Source organism: Passer montanus, unplaced genomic scaffold, assembly GCF_014805655.1.
Source record: "Passer montanus isolate IOZ18808 unplaced genomic scaffold, ASM1480565v1 scaffold95, whole genome shotgun sequence".
Taxonomy (NCBI): Eukaryota; Metazoa; Chordata; class Aves; order Passeriformes; family Passeridae; genus Passer; species Passer montanus.
This window is the reverse complement of record NW_024374923.1, coordinates 1,936,332-1,961,102: the sequence shown is the minus strand read 5'-3', so window position 1 is coordinate 1,961,102 and position 24,771 is coordinate 1,936,332. Positions and strand designations below refer to the sequence as shown.

Below are 24,771 nucleotides of genomic sequence, written 5' to 3'. Positions count from 1 at the left end.
GGAATGCAGACAAAAGAGCAGCATTAGTTACATCCCCCCCAGGGTACCCAGTGGATTAAAGGTGCTCCTGCAGCCCAGGCTCAAACTGGTCAGATCCAAAGTTTCATTGGAGAGCTCATGCAAAGAGTTTTCAAACAAATTCAGCTACACTCAGACACAAAGATACATCAAGTACCATCTGTTATTGTTCCACCAGGAGTAAATCCTCACCTAAGCCTCAATTGTTAAAAATTAGTCTAAACAGCTCATCTTCCTGTGCCTCTTGTATGTCCCTATCTCCTTGCAGTCTGGGGCATCCAGGTGTGACTGTGATCTTCCCCATGATGGGATGGTAAGATTCAAATGACAGAGGAAAAGACTACAGATTGACCTCATTGTCAGATAAAATCCATTGTGTGTGATTAAAACTTAACAAAATGCAGTCACATTAAAAATTACTATCATGAGGTGCACCATGATTTACTGACTAAATGAAGGAGAAATTTATCTGAATAAAATAGTCTTAGCCCTCCTGCATTGGCAATGCATGATAAGTTGCTGATTGTGAGAAGATCATTGCTTGCTGTTGGATGACTTACACACATTGATTTTTCCTAACAACACTAATTATCATAATAGCATCTCCACATTACATAAAGTTTCCTCTCAGCAAGCAAAAATTATTTCAGATCTTCAGGTCCCAAACTGCAAAGAATAAAGATGGAAATGAAGGATTTACAAACTACCTCCTTGCCTTTTATTATGCAGATCAAAGGTCCAACCCACTGGATCTTACTTAATCTTGAAGAGATGGGAACAACATTCAAGAAAGCACAGGCATTGTGCCATGAAGCTGTGATCACAGTGGGTTGTTTTTTGCAAAGCTGTGATCTAATTTTGTGAGGCCAAAAAAAGTCTCTGAGAAAGAAGAATGCAATTCAAAAAAACAAGGGGGAAAAAACCCCACAGTTTCTCCAATTTCATTAAGATGCACAGGGGCACACTGTGCAGTCCTTATGTAAGTGCTCCCATTGACTAAGGTTGTGTAGGTGAGAAATCACTCACTAAGTTGAAAAGGAAAAGTACAGTCTATTAATAGGAAATTAAAAGTGGTAGAATAGATAAGAAAAATGGAGGAGAGGGAAAGAGAGACCATGTATTGTATTCTCAATTAACTGAAAATCAATCACAATAACCTATGTTCTTTTCTTTGAGAAATATAAGAGGTGGTAAAAGACCACCTTGAAAAAAAATGCCCTGCCATTCAGTGTCCTCTCTAGTACACTCATTTCAGACTTACCCGTGAGGATTTTCCCAAAGTCCATGCTTTTTACAGAGGAATGTGCTCCTCAGGAGCATGAATAAACCAGCCTATTTACTGACATTAAGGTTTTGGGTTTTTTGATCCAGTACACTGTACTTAAAGCAGAGAGCCTGGGCAGAAGCAGACATATCAGCTGCCTTTGGTGAAAGAGCAATGCCAGAATACACCCAGGAGAGCTCCCAGCCTGTGTTGGCCACTCCACAGCTGCTGTCTGCTATAGGAAGCACAAAGCTGGGAGCTCTGCTTAACTTACAGCCCTGACATTTCCACTCTACTCTGTCCTGTGCTGCCCAGAAGCCAGAGCCCCCTCTGGCACAATGCTTGCCAAGTAGCTGCAAAGCAGAGCAGGCAAAGCAGGATGCTCCAGACATGTGAGTGGATAATAAGGCATAAGGGTTCTGTTGGTCTTTATTCACCTTTCCCGGGCCAGCTGCAGTGGGAAACAATGCAGGATTGCTGCAACAATGCTGTATTGCTGTGCATGGTGTGAGCATTGCAGCTTTTACTGAAAGGCAAAAAGGCCCTGTTCTTTCCACAGACTGCTTTCTCCTGAAGGGCTGCACTGGTACCTGTGGTTTTCCCCCTCCCTGACCCCCAGTCATTGCCAAAGTGGGACCTTTTCCACTGCTCCATTAGCACAAAAATCCCAGGCTTTCAGTGCATCTGACACACCGTCCATACCCAACCAAAGTAGGCTTCGTGCAAGTGCGCCTGCAGGTGACACCCGTGTCCCTTTCAGCAGGGCATTTGGAAAACAGCCCACCCATTATGCAACCTGAGTCAAAGATTTATATTTTTTTTTGGTAGCAGTCTTCACTCCTGTCTGCACCTTGGGAAGGACTGGGGATGTAATCTCTGTACTGTTTGCAGACCAGGTACTGGAATGGGTAAGTGCAAAGGGAAATTTCTAGAGTGGCACAGGCACAGCTGGTGACTTCTCTTGTCTCACGGTGAGAAATCTCTGACATCTCCCACTGACACCCAGAGCTGCACTCACTTCAGACACACAAGCTTTTTGGTACATACAGTTTCCCCATTATGTTGTCTTTTACCTGGGGGATGTGAGCAGGTGCTTGGGGAAACACAGAAATGATTCTCTTTGATCCTGGGCTAGCAACCCCCATATGATCAGATTAATAAAGGGAACACATCGTCAGAGTGACCACATACACTAAATTTTACTATACATCCATGTATACATCCATGTGCATTGTGTAGTTTGTTATATGCACAGTAACTATTCCAGAAATGTCTTAAAAGGCTTTAAATACTTCTGTTCTATGCACATGTCTATGAGAACAGTGAAGTTGTCTTCAAATGATGGGACCAGTTTCGCATGATATGAAGGGTTTAAAAGTTACTCTCCAGAAAAAAATCACTTAAAATTGCTTTTCCATCTGTAAGACTGCAAGGGTTTGTAACTCTAATTTACTGCATTCTCCTGCCATAGACAAATCCTCTAGGGTGTGCATGTCCCATGCCACTTAACAATAGAAAATTCCTACATATTTTGTTTTGTTTTAGCCATCTGTGATAAGGGCACATTGCAAATAATCTTGATCCAGTGAAGCTGTTCCATAGTCTGGAACACTGAAATTCTGGTTAAAATGGATTAGCAGTCAGACTGCAAGTATAGAGGCCAAATTTATTTGATGAATGGTGCTACTACATTAGTGAGATTATAGCTAAGATTCCCCAGTTCTTCACCTGTCTCATGACTTGTTAGAAAACCATTTAATATGACAACAAATATTTAACATTATTTCCATTTGCCAGAGGTATACAGATCACAGAAAGCCATGGTGTCTGCAGTATTTTCCTGTGAACAGTGACAATACAAAAAAAAAAAGGTCCTGTGCTATTAAATGGGTATGGAGGGGAAACAGAGAGATAAAAACTGGATGAGGGGAAACAGGAGGTAAGCTTAAGCAGGGAACTTAGAGAGAAAGAAAAATGGCTTATGGAGTAGTGGGAGAGAGAAAAGAAGTAGACAAATAATGTAAGACAGATTAAAAAAAAACAACCAACCAAAAAAAAAAACCAACCCAAAAACAAGCAAAACAACAACCAAAAAAAAAAAAAACCCAAAAAAAAGCAAAACAACAACAACAAAAAAAAATCCCCCCCAGCCTGCTGGATTCAGAGGGAAATAAATACACACTGGAAAAATAATTCCCTGGAAAGTGCATGTTGGGCTGTCTCAGGAATCTTTCTTTCTCTAGGCAATACCATGTACAAAAATTCAGATTCTTTTGAGGATGTTAACTCTTCAAGGAATGTCATGTCACAAAAGGAGGAGTCATCTCAGGACAGATCTTACACTCTCTCTAGATAGACACTTTCAAATTTTTTTCTTTTTGTTTTTCAAAGACACTGACTTTTCTCCAGTTTCTCCAAACAGTATATGCAATTAGAGAGAAAGAAAAATGGCTTATGGAGTAGTGGGAGAGAGAAAAGAAGTAGACAAATAATGTAAGACAGATTAAAAAAAAACAACCAACCAAAAAAAAAAACCAACCCAAAAACAAGCAAAACAACAACAACAAAAAAAAAATCCCCCCCAGCCTGCTGGATTCAGAGGGAAATAAATACACACTGGAAAAATAATTCCCTGGAAAGTGCATGTTGGGCTGTCTCAGGAATCTTTCTTTCTCTAGGCAATACCATGTACAAAAATTCAGATTCTTTTGAGGATGTTAACTCTTCAAGGAATGTCATGTCACAAAAGGAGGAGTCATCTCAGGACAGACCTTACGCTCTCTCTAGATCGACACTTTGAAATTTTTTTCTTTTTTGTTTTTCAAAGACACTGACTTTTCTCCAGTTTCTCCAAACAGTATATGCAAACAAAAGGCATCTTATAGGTTTACCTGTCTTTCAAACCATATTTTAACCAGAAGTGAGAAATCTGACAGAAAAGATTCTACAGAAGGGTGCTAGCATGAGCCAAAGACAAAGCTTCTGGAGTGACTAATCAGCTTTAATACTGCCCAAGTGTGAAAGACAAGTGAAAAGGAGATAGAGGAAACAAGATTTTGTGACAGTACTGCTAAACTTGGGCTTGCTTGATACTTGATCCTCTCTAGGCAGCTCCTCTCTTACTGTAGAGGAAGAGCTGCTAACAAGCTCCCACCAGGTGAAAATGAGGAAGCACCTGTTTGGAAGATTGTTTTGCCACAGAATGGGTGTTTTTGTCCCGATGTGTAAGATACGCTTGCAGGCTAATGCATAAAAAATGTTCCTCTCACATATGAAAAAGGGGCTAGGGAGTGAGTGGGAGGACTCCAGAATGCAACAAGAGAGCAAAGAACATAGGGACCAACAGATCTGCTCTTTTTATTATTAACAAATTTGGTAGTTTGACAGACAACACTAAGCAGGTGAACATTAACATAAAGAGGGCAGGCTTCTCATTGCCCATGAGGAATGAAATCTTTGCTGAGAGAGCAGAAGCCACATTCTTTAGCAAATTAGATGCACCAGCTGGGATTTGGCAGAACGTCCTGAGCAAAGGACTCCAAATCTGCACTTAACCACTTACTTGGACAGTCTTTCAAGAGATGTTAAGTGTTCCTACTATGGACACACACACATTGCAGGAGGGAACACACATACCAGTAACATAATGCTTCTAGGTAGCATAAGGCTTGAACATTTAGAAATGCTTTGGAGAGCATCAGAAATAGGATCCACATAGATAAAATGAAAGACAAAATAGGAAGTCAGAAGTGAGAGGTACACCTTGCTGCTGATGTGGAACATCCTAGCCATCCAGGGAGTACAGACACACCATCAGAGAGCACTCCTTCACACAGACACAGGTTAGGCAGATGTTGAGCTCAGAGCTCAGAGAATGGATGCTGACACTGGTCCTGGTATCACGGCTCTGGGCTCAGGTGGCTAGCCCTCTGTTGTGGCACAACCAGGCTGTAAGTCATATTGCTTTAGAGAAGGGATTTTTTATCCTGGCAATATGTGTCCAAAAAGCTATACTAGCCACAAAGGAGTATGTAAACACAAGTTTTAAAGGGCTGTTGGGTTCCACGTGCAACTCCAGAAAACACAGTGACATTGAGAACATTGCTGAGCTTCAGCCATGAAGTGCAGTAAAGAAAGGTGAGCAAAATTGAGCCCCTAAAGATGGGGCTATTACTTTTCCTTTGAAAATATGAGCCTTACTTGGTCCTAAGTTCCTAGCTGGAACGTTAGTCAGTACTTTATGATGTTCCCCTCAAGTAAAAGAGCTGGAATGTATTCATGCTCCTGGGAGAAACAATCATTCAGTGCCATCAACATGTTCCTGGGGAGGCAGGGGGATGGAGGGATGTCGTTTAAGGAACACAGGGATTACAACAGAGCACGGATTTTCTCTTTCTGGCATTGCTTAGTCTCCTAGACTTCCCTCTGTGTCTTCCTCTTCTGCCACTCTTGCACCTTATGGAGCAGCACAGATAATTGTGGACACTCCAAATGCGGTATTTCTGATTTTCAGACCTCTTCACAGTGCTACCCAAAATGAAGCTGTCACCGTGTGTCCTCTTTAATTAGCTGCAACACCTCTGAGGTGGGCATTGCCTCTTCTGACAGGTGGCTCTGACACTCTCCACAAAGTGCCACCACAGCAGAAACGCCTACATTTTCTTCCTCACAATGTTAGGTTTTTTTAGCAGCTGTTTCAGGTGCACAGGACTGCCTGAAGGAGCAGTTGGGAAAGCACTGCCATGTATTAAAGTCTTCTTGAAATACTACTGAAAAAACTAAATTTCAAGTTCTCTTGGAATTAAATCTCAGCTTGTATATGCCCTTGCTATGGAGGGAGATGGAAAAAGATGGAAAGAGTTAATTTTTAATCCAGTCTCTTGTTCCCTTTACAAAGGATGGGAAAGACAATGACACTATGCTTAAATTGAAAAATAAACTCCCGGAGTACCCAGAAAAGGCTTTCCTAGCAAAGGAATTTGCTAACAATTTGTTTCCCGCAGAACAGAATAGTCAAAAGGCAATTTTAAATCTAATGTTGGCAGAGATACATGAAATGACACTGAGGCTTAGAAATGCTGCTAAAAGGAGACAGTTGGCTTCATCTCTTATAATCAGTACATAGAGTAGTAAGGGCCCCAGATCTCAATAATCTGAAGTCCATTTTTATATACCTGATGAAGGCTAATCATTCATTGATTTATGCGTTTACATTCAGATCTTTAGAAATTATAAGGACACCCACCCACTCCCCTTTTTCGTGGTTATTCAGTGGAAATAAGACAGGTCTGAGTGTGTTCAGATCCAAAACAGTGCCAGAGAAAATGGGTGGACAACTGCAAAGCCTTCCTTCAGCCTTTCCAGCAAAGCCTATTCTCTTCCAAAATGAGTTGCAAGACTTGCCTGGCTCTCATTACCAGCAAGGGAAAGCTGACCACCAATCTCATTGACTAGCATGAGACCTGGAAGACTGGGCAGAGAAATCTTCCCTGTCCCTCTGAAAAAGAGATGAAGTAGAGAGATCTTCCTGGCATTGAACCTGTTCTGTTAAATCTGGCCAGGACCTGCTGCTGATTTTATCACTGCTGCAAACTACAAGGCCCAGTAAATCCACTGCATTCACAGCCTTCTTGCCTGTGCCAGGTTGTGGCAATTTGTGGAAATTTGGTGCAGTGTATTCAGTATGGACTGTAACTTGGAAACAATGTAATTTCATTTTGTGATGTGTATTTTCTAAAAGGACCGTGTGACACCATAGAAATACAAACACAGCCAAAGGGGAGCTTCCAAGAAAGAGGTCTGGAGTTGCATCAGAACCTTGAGGGTACAATTGGGTAAAAGAACAGGTTAGATTGGAATGGTGGTAAGGAAAATCCCCAGTATTACATTATCTTATCATTATAAGATTCATAATTTCACATGTTTTCCCTTCACTTTAATATTCTGAAGCCAAAAGTAGGAGGAAGAATCAAAGGTTAACTCTAAAAAGCAAACTGCTGTTCCAGATGGATACAGAACATCTGGAAGTCAAGAATCCTAGGAGTTCAGAAAACAGGAAGATAACTACTACCTTATCCCTAATATGTATTAATTTTATGAGTTCATTATTTTAAAGCAATTTTAGAATTTCTGAATATTTCCAACCAGCAGTGTTGTGAGGCATGAGTTGACTTTTGTTTTAGGCATTGAGACTTCTATATTTATGAATTTACGCACAGGAATATACATTCCTGTAAAATTATGGTCTGGTTAATGTTTTTGAGATGTTGAGAAGAAAATTGGCAAACCTAGGAATTGTAGAAGGGAAATGAATAAATACAGGGGCAAGACGAAGTCTAAGTGTCTACACTCCAGGAAAAGGTAAAGCTAAGGACACATATAGACTTACAAAACAAAATTTACACAAGCACAAATCTAAAACTCAAACATTATCTAAGGGCAAGCTATGATTCAATCTGCATCATGGCTGAGTACTGCAAGATCCCAGGCTGGAGAAAAAGGAACCAGGTCAGTCAAACCAAAATGCTCAGACAAGTGCTCTGCGAGTTCTGGCAACCAGTAGCGAGGTACTAAAGGCTAAATAGACTAAGTGCTCTCAAGGATAGGAACCTTGCTCTTTGTCTTTGGAATAAGTCTTCTCTTAAAATAAAAATGGAAAATAACAAAATCTAACTTATGACCTGAAGTCAGTGCCTACATGAAAACAGGACAGTTTATTGGTTTGCAATAAAGACAGAAAGTTACAAAGGCCCGTGGACAATAAGAAGTTGGTTATGGCTGGTATTGCTGGAAGAAGGTAGAACGGGTCATGAGATTGGAAGCTAAAACTGATGATGCTAACTTGCACTTTCAGGAAGAAAATGGCACAAAAAACCCACCAGGAAAGGGTAGCACTCTATGTAAAAATATGCTGCTACTGGCTATAGACATTTCAAAACCACAGTGCTTCACAACTGCAGTTGTAATGAGTAAAACTGAAGGAGAGTTGATTGGCACACATTTAATCATTAAACTATTGGACCTTGCTAAATAGCAGGACAAACTGCTCTTTATGTAGCAATCTAGATCATGTACGAAGGAAAAGTGTAAAGAAAAGAAGTAAAATAGAGGACATTTAATATACACTTTGTGCAGTCAATAATACAAAATATCTGTTTCTAAAAATAACGTAGGACATTTTCTTTACAGATGTGAATAAGATCACTATAAGTCTTCAAGAAATTTGACAAGAAGAAAATCACACAACAATGTATTTTTATAAATCTTAAACAAATGGAGACATTTCTATGAATCAAAGAGTTGCCACTACAACCGTGTTTTATAAAGTGGAAAAGACCAGTTGTTCTACACACTCTCTAGCAAAGCAATGGAACCACCGGTTTCAGCTCTCTGCCAGCAGTAACTTGGAGGATTTAACAGTGAATACTGGTCAGCATGGTTTCAGGACAGTACCTTTCACCAAAGAAATTAATAGAATCATAGGGTTATTTAGGCTGGAAAAAGCCTCTAAGATCACTGAGTTCAGCCTTTACCTCAACTCTGCCAAGTCCACCACTAAACCACTGCCCTTAGGGCCACACAAGTGCATGTCTTTTAAATACCTCCGGGGTGGTGAATCAACCACTTCCCTGGACAGTCTGTTCCCATTTCCTTAAAACAGGATGAGTGGTTTAGTCGGGGCATGGGAGCAATGCTCTTATACTTTGATTTTGCAAGGTCTAGGCTGGGGAGAAAACTTGATGTTGAAGAAAAAACACTGCTAAATGAAATGAACAAAGTTTGTATTACATTAATAACTACACACCCACAAGTCACAAAATGAGGAAAGATCAATAAAAATGGTTTTTAGGATTATGCCATGGAGATCTTAGCCAAATGCTATCCAATGTTTGTTTCTAGTGATTCATGCTAACATGGCCTTCTTTACAACACAATGGGCAGATGACAGCAGGCATGGTAAGAAGGCTATGCTATGTTCACAAATTGCCTGGTAAGATGGTCAGAATCCATCTGAGCATGTTTTGTTAACCCATCTGTCCTTAAAAGTCTACCAGAGACTGATTTCCAGGGAGCATCTAAACGCTAAACTTTGTGGAAAGCAGTGTCTACAAGTCAAACATAGCACAGACGGGCATTCACTATAGCTCTACAGGCTACTCAGCAAGTGATCCTCACTATCTCCTTCATTGCCATTCCAGCCTGTCTCCCCTAAAATCTGGTATGACAGTTGTTTGTCTGTCACACTTTCATGCAGTGAATACAAATCTTTCTTCTTTACTTACAGGTAGGCTTTTAGAAAAGGCCAAATTCTAGAACATCAACAATCTCTTTGTCTTACTATCTCAAAGATAACCTTTAAAAAAGTGTAAAATCTCTTTTACCACTTCAGAGAGAAAGACACCCTTTCACTTCAAAATGACAATGATGATTAGGTTTTGAAAGTGTTCTCAGGACACAGGTCCCCCTTTATCTTTGGCATGCAAAACCAGACTGAGCAGATGATGGATCTTGAATGTATAAGATTAAAACAAAGGACAGATAATTAAATATGAAGATATGCCTGCAGGATTGTATAATTTCTCTCCTTCATTCACATCTCTACAATTTTAAACAAAATAACTAGTGGTTTAATTAGGAAATAATTGCAGCATTCTCACAGTCCCATGCAGGCAAATAGCTGCAGTCTAGTTTTACTTTTCTTACGCCCACGGAGAATCCTGTTTTGTTTTGACCTCTCATTACTTTCCCTCTCACACTTGGCTCCAAACATCAAATTTTGCCTCAGCCATTCAACAGTTATTCCTTTGGGCTGCTTTTTTTCCTTACCATTATACATTCATATAGAACAGCTGGAACTAAGAAAAAGCACAATTAATTATTCCTAAATTTCCCAAAGAAAATGTTTTTACTTTTCCTCAGTTTGAAATTACTTTTTGGTTTGAGGAACAAGAGAAAAATTGCCTCCCATAAAACCTTGCATACATCTCAAAAACTTAATGGAACATTTTAGCTTAAAAAACAGCATAATTTTTGAGAAGGAGGTGGGTTAAGATTTTCTTCCTTTTATTTCTAAAATAATATAAAAAGTCTAAACAAAGCCACTGTTGCATCTTGGTGGGGAACTGATTTCTTTTATTATGACATGAGAACCAGAAGAGAAGAAAATCTCTACCCCTCAAATACCAAGCAAGTTGCCAGCCCTGCGAAAATCTACTTGCTGGATTAGCCTATGAGCCCCATCTAAGTAAGAATGGAAGAACCACCCAGAAAAAAACAAGAGCAAAAAAGGGCAACACCTGCCACATACTCACAAACTAACAACTGGGTTTAGGGCAGATCAGGGTACATGGAGCAAGGCAGAGAGCAGGGAATTCTGAGTGTGAGTCCGACCAAGTGGAGAACAGTCAGGTATGAAGTAATATTAGTAAGAAAGAGTCTTGATTAGGTAGACGAGTCAGGATCCACCATGAGTTTTGCTGGATATAGATGGGTCAGGATCTGCCTATGGTTTTAACAGTTCCAGAAAAAAATCCCATCAAAACTACCTTCAGGCCACCTCTGAAAAAATTCCTGACTCAAAAATCCAAACCAGTATCGTCAGGATCCATCATGAGTTTTGCTGGATATAGATGGGTCAGGATCTGCCTATGGTTTTAACAGTTCCAGAAAAAAAATCCCATCAAAATTACCTTCAGGCCACCTCTGAAAAAATCCCTGACTCAAAAATCCAAGTATCAGCTTTGTGTAAAACACCCCAACCAGTGCTCCTGTGAAGAGAAACAAGGTGTAAAATAAGATATAGGACTTCATGGTTCAGGGCACATGGGTCACTCAGCAAGAGTTTGTTGAGGGCTACAGTGGCAGTACCAGTCCTGAATCTCCACAGAAGAGCAAAGGACTAACACATCTGACAAGAAGAGTCTCAATACAATGCAGAGATCCTTTAGAGAAGCCCTGCTTCTGTTGGATTCTAGCTCTGCTAGCTAGGCTGCTGATTTAGCACCCTGCCTGTCCAACCACTCACACACATATTGAGCAGAAAGGCTTCTTCTCTTTTCAAGAGCAGGCAGTGATGCTGACACAAGCCCAGAGCACCGACACATTAATCAGACAGTCATGGACAGCTGACTTCCACAGAGCATCTGCAAAGCCCCAGCTGGACTGAAAACAATGGTGTATCTCACTAAAATACACTCAACAACTGAAGCAATGAGTTCATATAAGAATGCTACTTATTACAACAGAAGTACCTCAGGCAGAAATGGGTTTTAATTAGTATCCATACACATGCACAGAACTAAGCCACATATTAGGTATTTTACAGCAGTACACAGAAAATAAGCCAAGGCACTTATGTACAAGTCAGATGATCTCTAATCATTAAATAAATTTAAAAAAAGAGGAACTGAATGAGATTAGATATATGAAACCTTGGCTACCCATTCATATTGTGGAATTGCAGAGAGATATTAATATTAATTTCTTGACTTATAAAACAGAGGAGATGCCATTAACTCTTTCACACAGGCAGTTCATCCTCTCAGCTGTTTGATGGGTCTTTGAGTTCAGCAGATTTCACAAAAGCAAAAGAAAGAAACAATAAAGCATTAGGCAGCATGACCAAGCATCCTCTGCCTCTTAGTTACAAAATGACAAATCTGTAGCTACAATTACAGTCTGCATTCTAAGTTATTATTGCAATATTTCTCTAGATAAGCCTTCCCCAAAAGAAGAGGATCTAGATCATCTATGTCCAATAAAATAAGCAAGCAGAATTAATATAAAAATACAAACCTTTGAGCTGTCACCATACATCCTGAACCAAAACCAGGAAGCAGATGAACATTTCTTTTTGTTTTGCAATTAACTTTAAATAATATGTGATGTGCTCTGACCTGGTAAAGCTCCTACTTCTCCTTATTGGTTGATCCCCAAACTCCATAAGCTGAAGGAATGACAAAATTTGCTGTATTTCTACATGCATTACAGTGTGAGTCACAGTTATACCATGCTCAGAATGAAGTATTCCTTGTAGGTGGTGTGGAAACAGCTAATTTGGTGAAAAACTGTTATGCTAAAATGATCAACCAACAATTATATTAGTGTATTAAACACTATTAGTGTATATCAGACTTCTTGACATGTTTTGGTGGCACATAACTTCTGTGAAGGCATCACTTACTTTGAGAATTGGTTATTAACTTTAATCCATTTTTAAACTCTCAATACAACATTTAGAAAATTTGTTCTTGAACCTTTCCATGACACGAGTGGGCAGATCTTTACAGGGGCTGCACAGCTAAGAATACCTTGCTGACACAGGAGGTGACAGGGCATTGATGTAACCACTATTCCAACTGGTTATTTACTAATTACAAAGTATTCTCCAAGCCTGACAACTGCTGCACCAGAGCTTAGCACGGAATACATGTGAGACATTGATGCCAAGGCTCTGAGGCCAACATGGCTTTAGCCTCTTTCTGAAAGACAAAATACTTGGGGTTGCTAAAGGCTGCTTGAAAGTCCCAGAATAAACCATCTCATCTCATTATCATAGTCCAAGCACCACTAAAAGCATTCTGTTGTTCTTACTTTTTCCGGTTAAAACCAAAGGCACTCAGAACCCAAAATGTTCTTCCTTTGCTCCCTGAGCCAAAATGCCAAAAATGCTGTTTAAAGGTGGCTTGATCTCTACCCTGAGAAGAAGGGACCAACTGCTCCATCTTTTTGTTATAATGCTAACTACACTGTGGTAAACTAAGCCATGCAGTGGTTTGGGATCCACAACCACCAAGTCTTGCATTATGAAAAAAAGGAAATAAACCCTCCAAGGAAGAGTGACTTCTGACCCAAAATTTCCCAGAGTAGCCCCAAGCTCTCAGCAGAAAAGGCACAGGCAAAGAGAAGTGAATTAACAACAGCTCTGAAGTATAATCCAACATAATTTTAGTAATTTCTTAAAATAATCAGGTTCCAATACCATGTGAAAAATCCAAGAAGCATCTGCAATGACATTCCATACTTTCCAGGGGAAAGAGGAGGTGAATGGAGGCGACTGGAAAAGAGGTGCCCATTTCACAAAGACTTTGTATCGGCCTCTTGTTGCCCACGTGTTGTGCACTCACACTTACCTGGCCAAGGGCAGGGAGCGTTGCATATCCCATGGGCTGATTTATCATTCCTTTCTGCTTCATGATGAGCATGCGTTTCTGCTCCTCGCTCAGGTGTGCCACCTGAGCTGGCATCTGCGTCTGCTGGGACTGCTGCTGCTGGATGTACGGCATCATGGTGTTCTTCCCGGGATTTGCCATTGCTGGGCTCATCATCTGACTCAGCTCCGTATTGAAATGCGTCAGAGGTTTGGTGTTGCCATAAGAAAGCATATTGGGCTGTTTTCCCAAGGAGTTTGTGACCAAATTATTTGGCTGCTGACTGATCATGTTCATGTGATTTTGAGGGAGGTAGTTATTAATTGTGGTCTTCTGGGGATTGCTTGCCATAGGAGGCACTATAGGGTTTTGGTTGTTAAAGGCTTGAGAATATATCATTGGACTATTTGGTTTGTCTGCACTGAAGGGTCCTCCATAGGGACTAGATGGAGGCCCCACTGGTGACCAGCTTGAGGGCTGATTTGGGTGCTGTTGCTGCTTCTGCTGCATGAGCTTGGCTCTTTGCTGCTGCTGGGCTGCCATCTGCTTGAGCTGCTCAGCTGGGGACAGGTCGGCACTAGGCAGGGCCACCGGCCCAGGCCCCGATCCTGCCACAGCCGATGCCAGGTTCATGAGGAAGCCATTCCCAGAGCGTGCCTGTGTCTGTCCAGGAGTGTGGGCCTGGCTGGGAGTCTGAGGGGACTGGACAACACAGTTTGCTGGTGATCCAGCAGGGACTGGGGCCAGCGGTGCGCTGGATGCAGAAGCAACGCTGGAGCCTGAGGAGATGTTGGAAAATGGAGGACCAGAAGAAGATGGTCTGACCTGGGGAGACCCCAATGGGACATGAGCAAATGGAGAATGGGATGGATCACTTTTTACGCTTGCACTCTCCTGAGTCTCTGTGGCAGGCCTGGGAAATTCGGGCTCCTTCTTCTCTTCAAAGTCTTCATTGAACAAATCCTGTATATCATCTTCTGGGACGGTGTTTGCCAGCTCATCTATAAGCTCCTGCCACTCCTGATCATTTAGGTTAATGTCTGAGAAGAGCTTGTTCTGATTCGAAAGAGATGTTTCAGAAGTGTCTATGCAGTTGGAGTCATCCAGAGGCTCTTGCTTTAGTTCCTTGTTGTGCAGGATGTTAAAACTATCATCCAGCTCACTGCAGCCATTAACAGGGAGCTTTATCTCAGAAAGCCCACCATTTTCACCCAAGTCTTCTACACCACTCTTGTGGGTTCCACTGTTCTGCAGGAGCAGAGGAGCTTTCATGTCAAGCTGGTGAAGAGGAGAAACAGCAGGCAAAGGCAAATTAATGGGCAAGCTGTTGATTGCCTCAATGCCTGGCACATCCTTGCGTGTCCGCTTGCTGGTTGGAGAAAAGTTCCCATCACAAACTCCATTCTGCTGTTCTCCATTGAGAGGTGAACGTGCGCCTTCCAACTTCCTTTTGACTGTCTCTTGAAGCTTAAAGAAAACAAGAGGAAAGAAAAAAAATTAACCATTTGCAGATGCAAAAGAAGTGCTCATGGGCACTGTGACAAGAGACTCCTCATCAAGCCAGTGACAATAAGTTTTAAAACTGATTAGGAAGTTACTCTGATTTCATTCTTATGCCTTGATCAATTTGAAAACTCAGTCTAAAAACCTCCAAACAACCAAACACTTCCCCCTGTCCCAAACCAAACCTTCTCTTGACTAGGAAAGCAGAACTGTAAAATATGTCTGTGCTTTCCAAGCTGAATCTGTGCTAACTTCCAAGAAATTTAGGGACAAGTTGACTAATTTGACATTTTAGTGCCTAATACAGGGATAAGATTTAAACAATGTACCTAACAAAGTGAGGAGTCTTAAAATGGAATTTAAAAAAGAGAAAAAAAGGATCATTAAATTTTACTAATCACTCTGATTTTTTTTGAAGTTTCTAGAAGCTTCTTAAAAATAACTGAAATATAATTGATTGACTACTTATATTGAAATGTGTTGCTGACAAAAAAAAATTACATAGTTTCATTTGACTAGCCCAATGTTCTTGGCTAGCACATTGAGAATCACTATTAAGGGAGAAAAAAAAATAAATCCACCCTAGAAAACAGAAGGTGCTTTGCATAACTTAAACTCAATCAAATAATGAAAAAAAAAGGAAATCAGCTATGTGCTAAGAGCTAACATAAAACATAAATAGCTAACAGAAATAATAGCAAGACAAGTCTACAGAAAAGCAAAAAAATTGGAATATAAGAATTTTATAAAAAAAAGTATATTAACATCAGTTTTAAGTCAAGTTATAGAAGCATAGCAAAGAGCTGTAGCAAGCAGCAGTCCTCCCCACTCACACCCAAATGGAGTCCTTTACTTATGAATGAGGCTAAAAAAAGCATCTCTCTTCATCTAAGGCAAAAAACAATAGTGGGGAGGGGAGGAAGCAAAGAGGTCACAGCTCTAGCAAACGCCTTCAGGACACAATTGCATCCTTGATACTAGAACAATAGAAGACAAAATACTGAAAGATTTTATCAGTTTTTAAAGTACTCTTACTGATAGGAAAGTCCCAGATATGCAACTCCCACCCCTTCCCTAACCTAGAGGTCCTGAACCTTCTTTCTTCTCATAATCTAGATCCCATTTATTTCTCCCATCCCAGAGGGCTGGTTCCCCTTTCATCCCATGTGTAATACGGGCAAGCAAATCTGTATCTCGCCCGGGTTTTGGAGGAAGTGGCTCTGGGAAGGCTGTGCTCTTCTCCTGCCCCTCAGGCCAGCCTGGCCTCTTTCAGCACACAGTGCAGAGGGATGTGGCCAGCACAGGCATTGCTGCAGCCACAGTTGAGCATGCACAGGACACCAAGCTACTGTGAGGCTGCTCTTCTGCAGACAACCAAGCAGAAAGGGAACACTATGAGTCTAAGCAGACCATCAACTCCTTGATGTTCACTGGAGCAGAACAGCTTTTTAATGTGGGAAAATAATTAAAATGTGAATAAGAGTACCCAGTGGGTCACTGTTGGCATAAGTGGCCAAGACTTTGCTGCCTGTTCTACCTTGCACAAAACCAGTGTGTGCCAAGCCTCCTGCAGGTGGAAATTCCTCCACCTTGTGGCTTCTGTGGTGCCACACAGACCAGCTGCTCCGTAACCACAGCCTCTGCCACATGGCTGGTCTCCTTCTCTAGTGTCTGGTCATAAAACCCTGAATTTGGAGAGTTGTGGATGTTCATCTTGGAGATGAGAAAGTTCTGGGCAGACCTTTATAGCACCTGCCAGTACCCAAAGGCCTACAAGAGAGCTGGAGAAGGACATTCTACAAGTGATAGGACAAGGGGTAATGGATTCAAACTGACAGAGGGTGGGTTTAGATTAGATATTATTAGGAAATTCTTCCCTGTGAGGATGGTGAGGTGTTGGCACAGGTTACCCAGAGAAGCTGTGGACGTCCCGTGCCTGGAAGAGTTCAAGGCCAGGCTGGATGAGGCTCTGAGCAACTTGATCTAGTGGAAGGTGTCCCTGCCCATTCCACCTTCCATGGTTGGAATTAGATTATTTTTAAGGTCCCTTCCAACCCTTCCTAAATTCTGTGAACTTATGCCTATGCAGCTCTGAAGCAGCTGTCCATACCCTGAGTCTCTCCCGTCCCCAGTTTCTGGAGATGAGGGAACAGGCATGGCCAGTGGTTTGCACCAAGAAGTTCCTTTTCCTGTGTTGCAGGCTGTGATGTGGAACTAGCCTGCAGCAATGTGGGGGTCAAGTTGATTGTGGGCATGTGTTGGGCCTCCCTGTCAAGTCCCAGTCACTCTGCTTCCACTCCTTTCCCAAATGCAGCAGCTCTTGTCCCCATGAGCTCCACAGGTGCAGGTGGGAATGCACACTGTGCCACTCTTTGTGGATTAAAGCTTGGCACAGTCAAGTTTAGCAACCACAGTCTGCAGGAACCCACCAGGATGCAGAGAACAGAGCCCTGCAAGAGAGTATTGCCTTCTGTCCACACCTTCTCCTCCCTCTGTGCTGCAGCAGCAAGAGGTGCTTGCCCAGAGGTGGTAATTGCCTCAATCTGTGCCAGTTAGTAGCCATGTGGAAAGGAAGTCCAGGACTAGTGTGAAGGATCAAAATCAGATCCCACAAGGGGACTTGTGGTATGGCTCTCACCTCTGCTGCCTCCCTCCCCTAAAAACCCGTGTTAAGCTGAACATTGGTGTGTGGCCTTACAGCTCCCTGGTGCTTTTTGAGCTGTGTATCTGCTGTGCTGCAGATTCCTACAGCTGAGTTGGTTCCATTGATCTTGAGATAACCCTGGATCAGATCCTGGAGACAGGAAAGGATGGTAGAGATGTGGTAATGGTGCCACTTCACAAGTACAACAGCACAGCTCCAGGGCAAGAAAAGAAAGATCACAAGCTGGCCTCAAGTGCAGGTGGTCAGCTCATACAATGGGTTAAAACAGCATCTTTAAATATTATTAAATATTAATGGGCCACTCACACAATTTACAGCTGAAATCACCCTTTCAAATTTCAATTCCTAAGCCATCACACTGCAAAGTTGCTATTGCCACATCAGAAAAACATTCCCCAAACAGCAAGTGAATGCACAGGCAAAACCGGGATTTGAAGAAATGTTCAAAATGTGTCCTGGCCCTTTACACCAAGTTTATATTCACCAAATGCTGGGGTAAAGTAAGAACAGGATGTGGTGGCAGGATTCTCATCAAGAAGAAAGTTCCTATAAGGAAAAGATGGGAAAAAAATTTGTCTTAATGACGAGGCAGGGACTAATGAAAATGACTGAGGAATACAAGTGAACCAACTCTGTATGTTTTGCAAGTTTGAATGAATAGTTTACAAAAATATTGGTGAGAGTGATATGCTTTTACATGGTTTCACACTTTCAGGTTTTAAAACATTTACCATTTTATCCTAAATCAATAACCGTATTTCCATATGAATGTTTACCAAAAGAATCAAAACTATCTAATGGCAAATAACCAGCCCTAAAAATATTAGTTCCTAAAGTTTTGTCATGTGCTCAACTTGGGTGTCCCCCTTACAAATAGACAGTGACTTTGGTGAAAGTAAAAGCAGGCCCAGTATATAAATATTCATAATCATGTTTATTATGCATTACAACAAAAAGCAGCTTGACATGAAAACTATTTTCTGTGAAATATGAAAAATACAGAAGTTGTGCCTCATTGCAAAAAGAAATTAAATTAAACCTATTCTAAGTTTGTTTATCCACATTGTTCTCCTTCAGAAACATTAGGATTTGGGGGTTAACAGGCACTAGTATTTTTATTTTCTTTGTTTGCTCATTGAAAAACTGTAGGAAGACAGAGACTTAACATGAAAGGTTTGTTTGAAGGCAACATGCTGGGTACAACCTTTGCAGGTGGGGAAGTCCCTTGACTCCAGCATTTTGGGAGAGTTGGGAGGCATAACAATAAATGCATATTTCTCTCTCTCTTTTTTTTTTTTGTTTTGGTACAACACAGAAATACTCTTATCAAATGATTTTAATGAAAACTTTCATTTTCATATCTTGATTTTATTCCCAATCACCATACTAACTCTTGAATGGTTTGGATATCCTACACTAAACATATACTGGCAAACAGTTTACTACAATCAGGATTCCAGAGTGTCTTAGACCAAAACCCCAGCACTTCCCCTTCCCTTTATAAACACAATCCCTGAAGTAAAATAGTATCTTTTAAAGGACCCTCCCTCTCCTTCTTACTACAAGTACACAGTTTGTGCATGTTTTAGGCATGCACTGTGAAGATATTAGCAGTGGCTGAGAGATTTATGTCCAGGAACAGAAGATTGTTTACATATAGAATAAAAATAAAAGAAAAATATCAAAATCAAAGGAAAATATTGAAATAAAATAACCCTCTTTCAGCTTTATAAGCTTTTAGCTTTATTCACACAAAATATTTGGCTGATGAATCTTCATTTCACTGCAGTTTTCTACCCCAAAGCACAAGAGGGTGAAGCAGGACTCTCGATTCTTTATATGCCCTTGAAAAAACTCCAGTTGCAGAGTGAGAAAAGGTCAAACTTTGGCAGGCTGACTTTCTAAATGATTTTCAGTTGGAGGAGAGGCAGGGGGACAGGGTCTGTGCACACAAACACACACCAACCCGAAGGGTCGCATCCAGCCCATCCTGAAACCCTCGGCAGAGCTGCTCGGACGTGCCACGACAGACCCAACAGATAAACGAGCGTGTGGAGGCTGTTGGCAGGGCTTTCATCTGTGAGGAGAAGCTGCTCCGCTTCAGCTCACCAACAGCAATTCATTTTTCAGAAGAAACGAGACAGAGGCACTGTTGTTATAGCAACAGCTGAGCCGCTCGGCAGCCCATCCTCCACCCCATCCTCCACCTTTGGAGGAGCTGCCTTTGGTGGGCGGCTGCTCCAGGCATGCACGGGGAGTGACTGAGCCTGTGGCAGCAGAATATCCTTTCATTGCTCCTTAAAAAAAAAAAACACCCAGCACAAAAACCAGAGGGAGGTGGGGAAGCCGAGAAGCTAAATTCTACTGTGCCAGCAGAAGCTGTTCACAGAGTCTACCACAGGTCCACTTCTCCTCTGTAAGCCCCCAGAAAAGGAGGCTGATGTCACTTTTGCGGATGTTTTTGTGTACCAGCTACATGTAGCCACTGACTTTCCTCTCCCTAGACCAGCTCCAGCCACTTCAATACAAGACAAGGGCAACAATTATGAGAGATTTGGTCCACTTGGCTCCCCAGCCCTGCTCTGGAGTTATCTTTGCTCCCTGTGGCAAAGTAGAGAAACTAGCCAAAGCCCAAAGTCCATCTGAATAATCAGAGGATATGCATGTTTACAAAAAACAAGGGTTATTATCTTCTCCACATGCTCTTTTGTGACTCTTTCTGTTAAAAATTGATCTTTTCAGTTCTTCATGTTGAATCAGTCTGGCCTGCCAGTCATCATATCCTTCACTTCCTTTTCATGAAATGAATTAAAGTCTTGGGCCTTCCCCTAGGGTTTCTACTCTCCCTTCCACCAGTGTGTCTGTTCCTGAGTTTGCCCCCTCTTTCTTCTTCCTTCTTCTCTTAGAGCTTCTATGGAAAGACCTTGATACTTACCTCCAGCAGGGAGTACTTACCATGAGCTCTGCCAAACACCACCCCAATTCATTAGTCTCCAGCCTGCACCCTAAAGACTGAGTAAAGTTTGCTACTTAACTTCTTCGGCTGCACTTAAATCCTATCAACAATTCAGGAAGTGTCCCAGGGGTGGCTGTGAAGTGACACTAAGTAAATGGATTTGACATGACAGCATCTTAGATCAGTAAGGAATAACCAGCATTGCCATTTGCATGCCAGAAGCTCAACTTCAACATTTGAAAGGATTTTTTGCATGCACCTTCTTGCTGTATCGCCTCTGATGCTGCCAGTCAAAAGTCCATGTTGCCGGAGTGCCACTGCCTGAGATACATCTTGTCATCAGTGTTTTAAGTCCACCAGCTCCACAGTAGCTTCCCAATGACACTTGCAGTGTCCTGCAGAGGTGGTGAGAGCAGAGGATAGCCTTTCAGAAACCTCTGCTGGAGCTGAACTCAGACAAGCAGCCAAGCAACATGAAGGTGAGTTACAGATCACCACTGCCCACAAATGAAAGTATTTCATGCATCAAACCACTCCCTTAATATCTTAATTTCCTCATGCTGCTGAAAGCATGGCACTGATGTCTGCTAACTCACTGGATGAAGCCTGATGTAGCAACTTGGTTTTGGAGCACAATTGCTAATTTAAAGCACATGCTGTGTTTCTCCATGCTAGGCCTGGCTGGCCAGATCTTGTTGGCCAGGGCAATGCTTCAAATATATAGGAAATTCACGTTGTGAAATCTGTCTGAAGTTGGTAAAATCTCACCCTGCTAACCTTGCCTGTTCAGCTCTGCAGGCTCATAGAGTAACCCCTGCCTCAGGAAGGGGGTCAACCTTCTGCCCCTTACCCTGCAAAGGACTACTGGGGTCTCTTGTCATCACCCTTGTTTTTGCTGTCAATCAAACAAAAACTGACAGAAGAACAAAATACCTCCCAGTAATAGCAAAATGATGACCAAGGCACTGCATAAGCCTGCAAGAGTTAGCAGAGAGGAAAACAATCCAGCTCCTCACATTTTAGCTGATCAGACAGGAAGGGTTGCTCTCTGAAGAGGAGAGCAGAGTCGTGGTGACTCTTGGATGCAAAGCTGGCAGCACAGGCCCCTTGCTAGAGCTGCCTGCCAGCTGTCAGGGCCCCAGCCACCAGCAGGAACTGGATCACACTGGGAGATCAAGCAGAGGAACAGGGAAGAAGGGTAACAAAAAAAGGCACTGCATGAGAGCAAAACAGCAACAGCACTGGGGAAGTCCAACCAGGTCAATGCTGTGACTCCACCTGCCCTCAGTCAACCAGGTAAGGATGCTAAAGCAGCTTGAGAAAAGCTGAGTGCAAAGACATTGCACAGCAAGTTTGGCTGAACTTTAGAGCACAAACTATTTCATGGATGGAATGCTGTTATCACTGTCAAAGAGCCTTCCTGCCCAAGTGTATGATCAACATGGTTTACTCCTCTTCAGATCTATCTCATTTAATCCTTGCTTTGGCTCAACGGGGTAAACACTAGCAAAGCAGTAATCTCATTGCAGTGCCAGCACTGCTGCATTTGTGCAAGTCTTAGGAAGGTGCTAAGAAGCCTATAAGCTGAACTATTGAGCTGGCAGTACCTATTCCTGCCTCTCACACCCAGCAGCCGAGATCTACTCTCTCTGAAATTGTCCTTGCAGATGGCATAAGCTGTATTTTCAGGGTGTGTTATGAGAATTTAGTCAGGCACCCTCCAATTGACTTGTCTGGGAGTTGTTCTGATAAGTCCTCACCCTTTCCAATCTGCTTTGTATCTGGACAGAAGAGGGGGTAATGATAAAAAGCAGACACTGGAGATTATTAAAGCTGTGCCTCCCAAAGAACTACAAATCAGGACTGAAAAGAAATGCAGGAACCTCTTGTGTTTTAAACTAAGAAGCAGCAAAACAACACACTTAGTGCCCAGTAGGTCTTTAAACTGTGTGTGTGACACTAGGAATGATTTCCTGGCAAAAATCTTGTCCTAGTACATCCTTGGATGAGCACAAGTTGTAGTGGGCTAGTGAAGTATGCTGATGGCATCCTGCCTGCCTAGCAAAGGGGTATGTGGGACATGAAAGCATTCCTGTCCTCTGCAAAGGAGGAGCAGCTCTGACACAGCCTCTGCTTTCCTTGTCACTAAGGCACCAGTAGCATGTGAGCTCTGTTCCTGACTTCAGAGCTGACAGACTAAAACCTTGTCTAATTGATGTAAGGGAAAAGCCCTTCCTATTCTTAGGGCAAGCAAATTATCTTCAGCTGCTTGCAAAATACTGCCATGGCACAATCTACATACATAATATATTACTCCAGACTTTTCTCAGAGAAACTCTGAAGAAAGAGCCAGAAGAGATGGTGAAGGCATGACAGTAATCCCCTGATGATACCATGGATTTCCATGGACTATGAGTTTCTACTGGATCTCTTTTACCACCAAAGCCTGTCTCGTGCATGATCTCTAGAAGACAGATAGCAAGCTGACAGAAGACTGAAATCAGAAATGGCACAATTGTCTTCCATTCATATCACTGGTGTTAACTCCCAAAACACATCACCTCATGGCAACATAGCTACTTATTCCATAGGTGCATGGAGCAGAACCTTCCAGTTTCTCAAATCAGTGTGGGCCAAGTAATTCCAGGGATTCTTCCACATGACTAAGTTCAAGTTCATGCTTTCTAAAGCAAAGTGTTTCATACAACTGGAAAAGGAAGGAAATGAGAGCCACATAGTCTATACACTGTACCTGTTCAAGCCCACACATTTTAGTCACCCTCTTGAGGTAACACCATAAATGAAGCTTCCACTTGAAAATAATTTAAATATCAAATTAACAGATTTCTGCAATGAACACATTAAAAGAAAAATCTTGTGAATCAGTCATACTGTGCTGCAAACAAAATGGTAAATTTAGCTTCCTTTTTCCCATCTGTTCCCTGAACAGGCAGCTTGGCCAAGGACATAGGTTACCTGAAGATTTCTCTGCAAGGACAAATACCTTTAAAGGAGTGCAGGTTATCTAAGTAGAGATTGAACAATTAATGATACAGTAAGAATTCCAAAGGAGACACAAGCATGGGGGAAGGAGAGGGAAATGAATGCTTTGCATGGTAATTAATTCTAATATTTTTTCTACATTTTAGTTGTTTGCATAGTAATGAGACGTCTTTTGGGGAAAGGAAAAAAAATCCAACATAGGACAGATGAGTTTGGAAATAAATTTGTGCTAAGTTACTGACCATTAAAAAAAAAATCAAATAACTGAAAATCCCAAAATAGAAAATATGTCAGAGACAGCTTTTTTCTTCAGTCAAACAATTCCCCAATCAGCACAATCAGCTTTATCCATCTCTAGGAAAGGAGAGCAATGCAGGAACTGGTTGTTCATCTTGACTTTGCATATCTCTTTAAAAGAACACAGGCAGCAGCAGTTCTGAAAGACTCCTGGACAAAACCCTTGGCTCAGTCCTGAGAGGTGCTGAAGCCCTTGGGTCACAGAACCACAGAAAGGTCTGGGTTGGAAGGGACCTTAAAGAGCATCCTGTTCTAACACACCTGCCATGTGCAGAGATAACACCCCAGACCAGTTGTTTAGAACCATATCCAGCCTGGCCTTGAACATACTCAGGGTGAATCCCAATAAGTGCACTCAGAATTAGGGGTGCATTGATAAGGTAATTTCTTCTGCATCCAAATTTCTTCAGAGATAGACACTATGTCTGATAGAACAACTCCTCTTTGCATTCATTTTTTTATTTCAATACAAGTTATAGCCAGTACTGGGAAAAAACAACAACAACAACAACAACAACAACACAAAAACAAAAACAAAACAAAACAAAAAAACACAAACAAAACAAACAAAAAAACCAAAAACAAAACAAAAAACCCAACCAAACAACAACAAAAAAACCCCCTACAACAACAACAACAGAAACAAATCTCAAAAAACAAAACAAAAAAAATCTCAAACCAAACAAAAAAAAACCAAAAACAACCCCAAACAAACAAACAAAAAACCCCCCAAAACCCCCAAAAAACCAAGCAAGATCACTGAAGATCTGTGAAGACTCAAGGCATCCAAGGACTTTATAGAATGTCCCAGACATGATCTGAATTATTCTGAGCACAGTTTGGGAGCTATTTGCCATGGGATAAAGGCCAGACAGCACTGAACAGCAGATTTGCGCAAAATATGGCCAAGTAAACC

At 41.7% G+C, this 24,771-nt stretch overlaps 1 protein-coding gene across 2 annotated transcripts in view; it reads right to left on the bottom strand.

Annotated features, from left to right (window-relative positions):
- MAML3 (mastermind like transcriptional coactivator 3) overlaps positions 1-24,771 on the bottom strand; it is a 246,148-nt gene that overhangs the window by 73,687 nt on the left and 147,690 nt on the right. For both annotated transcript variants that reach the window (XM_039696148.1, XM_039696149.1), the window contains exon 2: positions 13,414-14,898. In XM_039696148.1, coding sequence (XP_039552082.1) covers positions 13,414-14,898 — 1,485 coding nt within the window. The remainder of the gene's footprint in view (positions 1-13,413; positions 14,899-24,771) is intronic.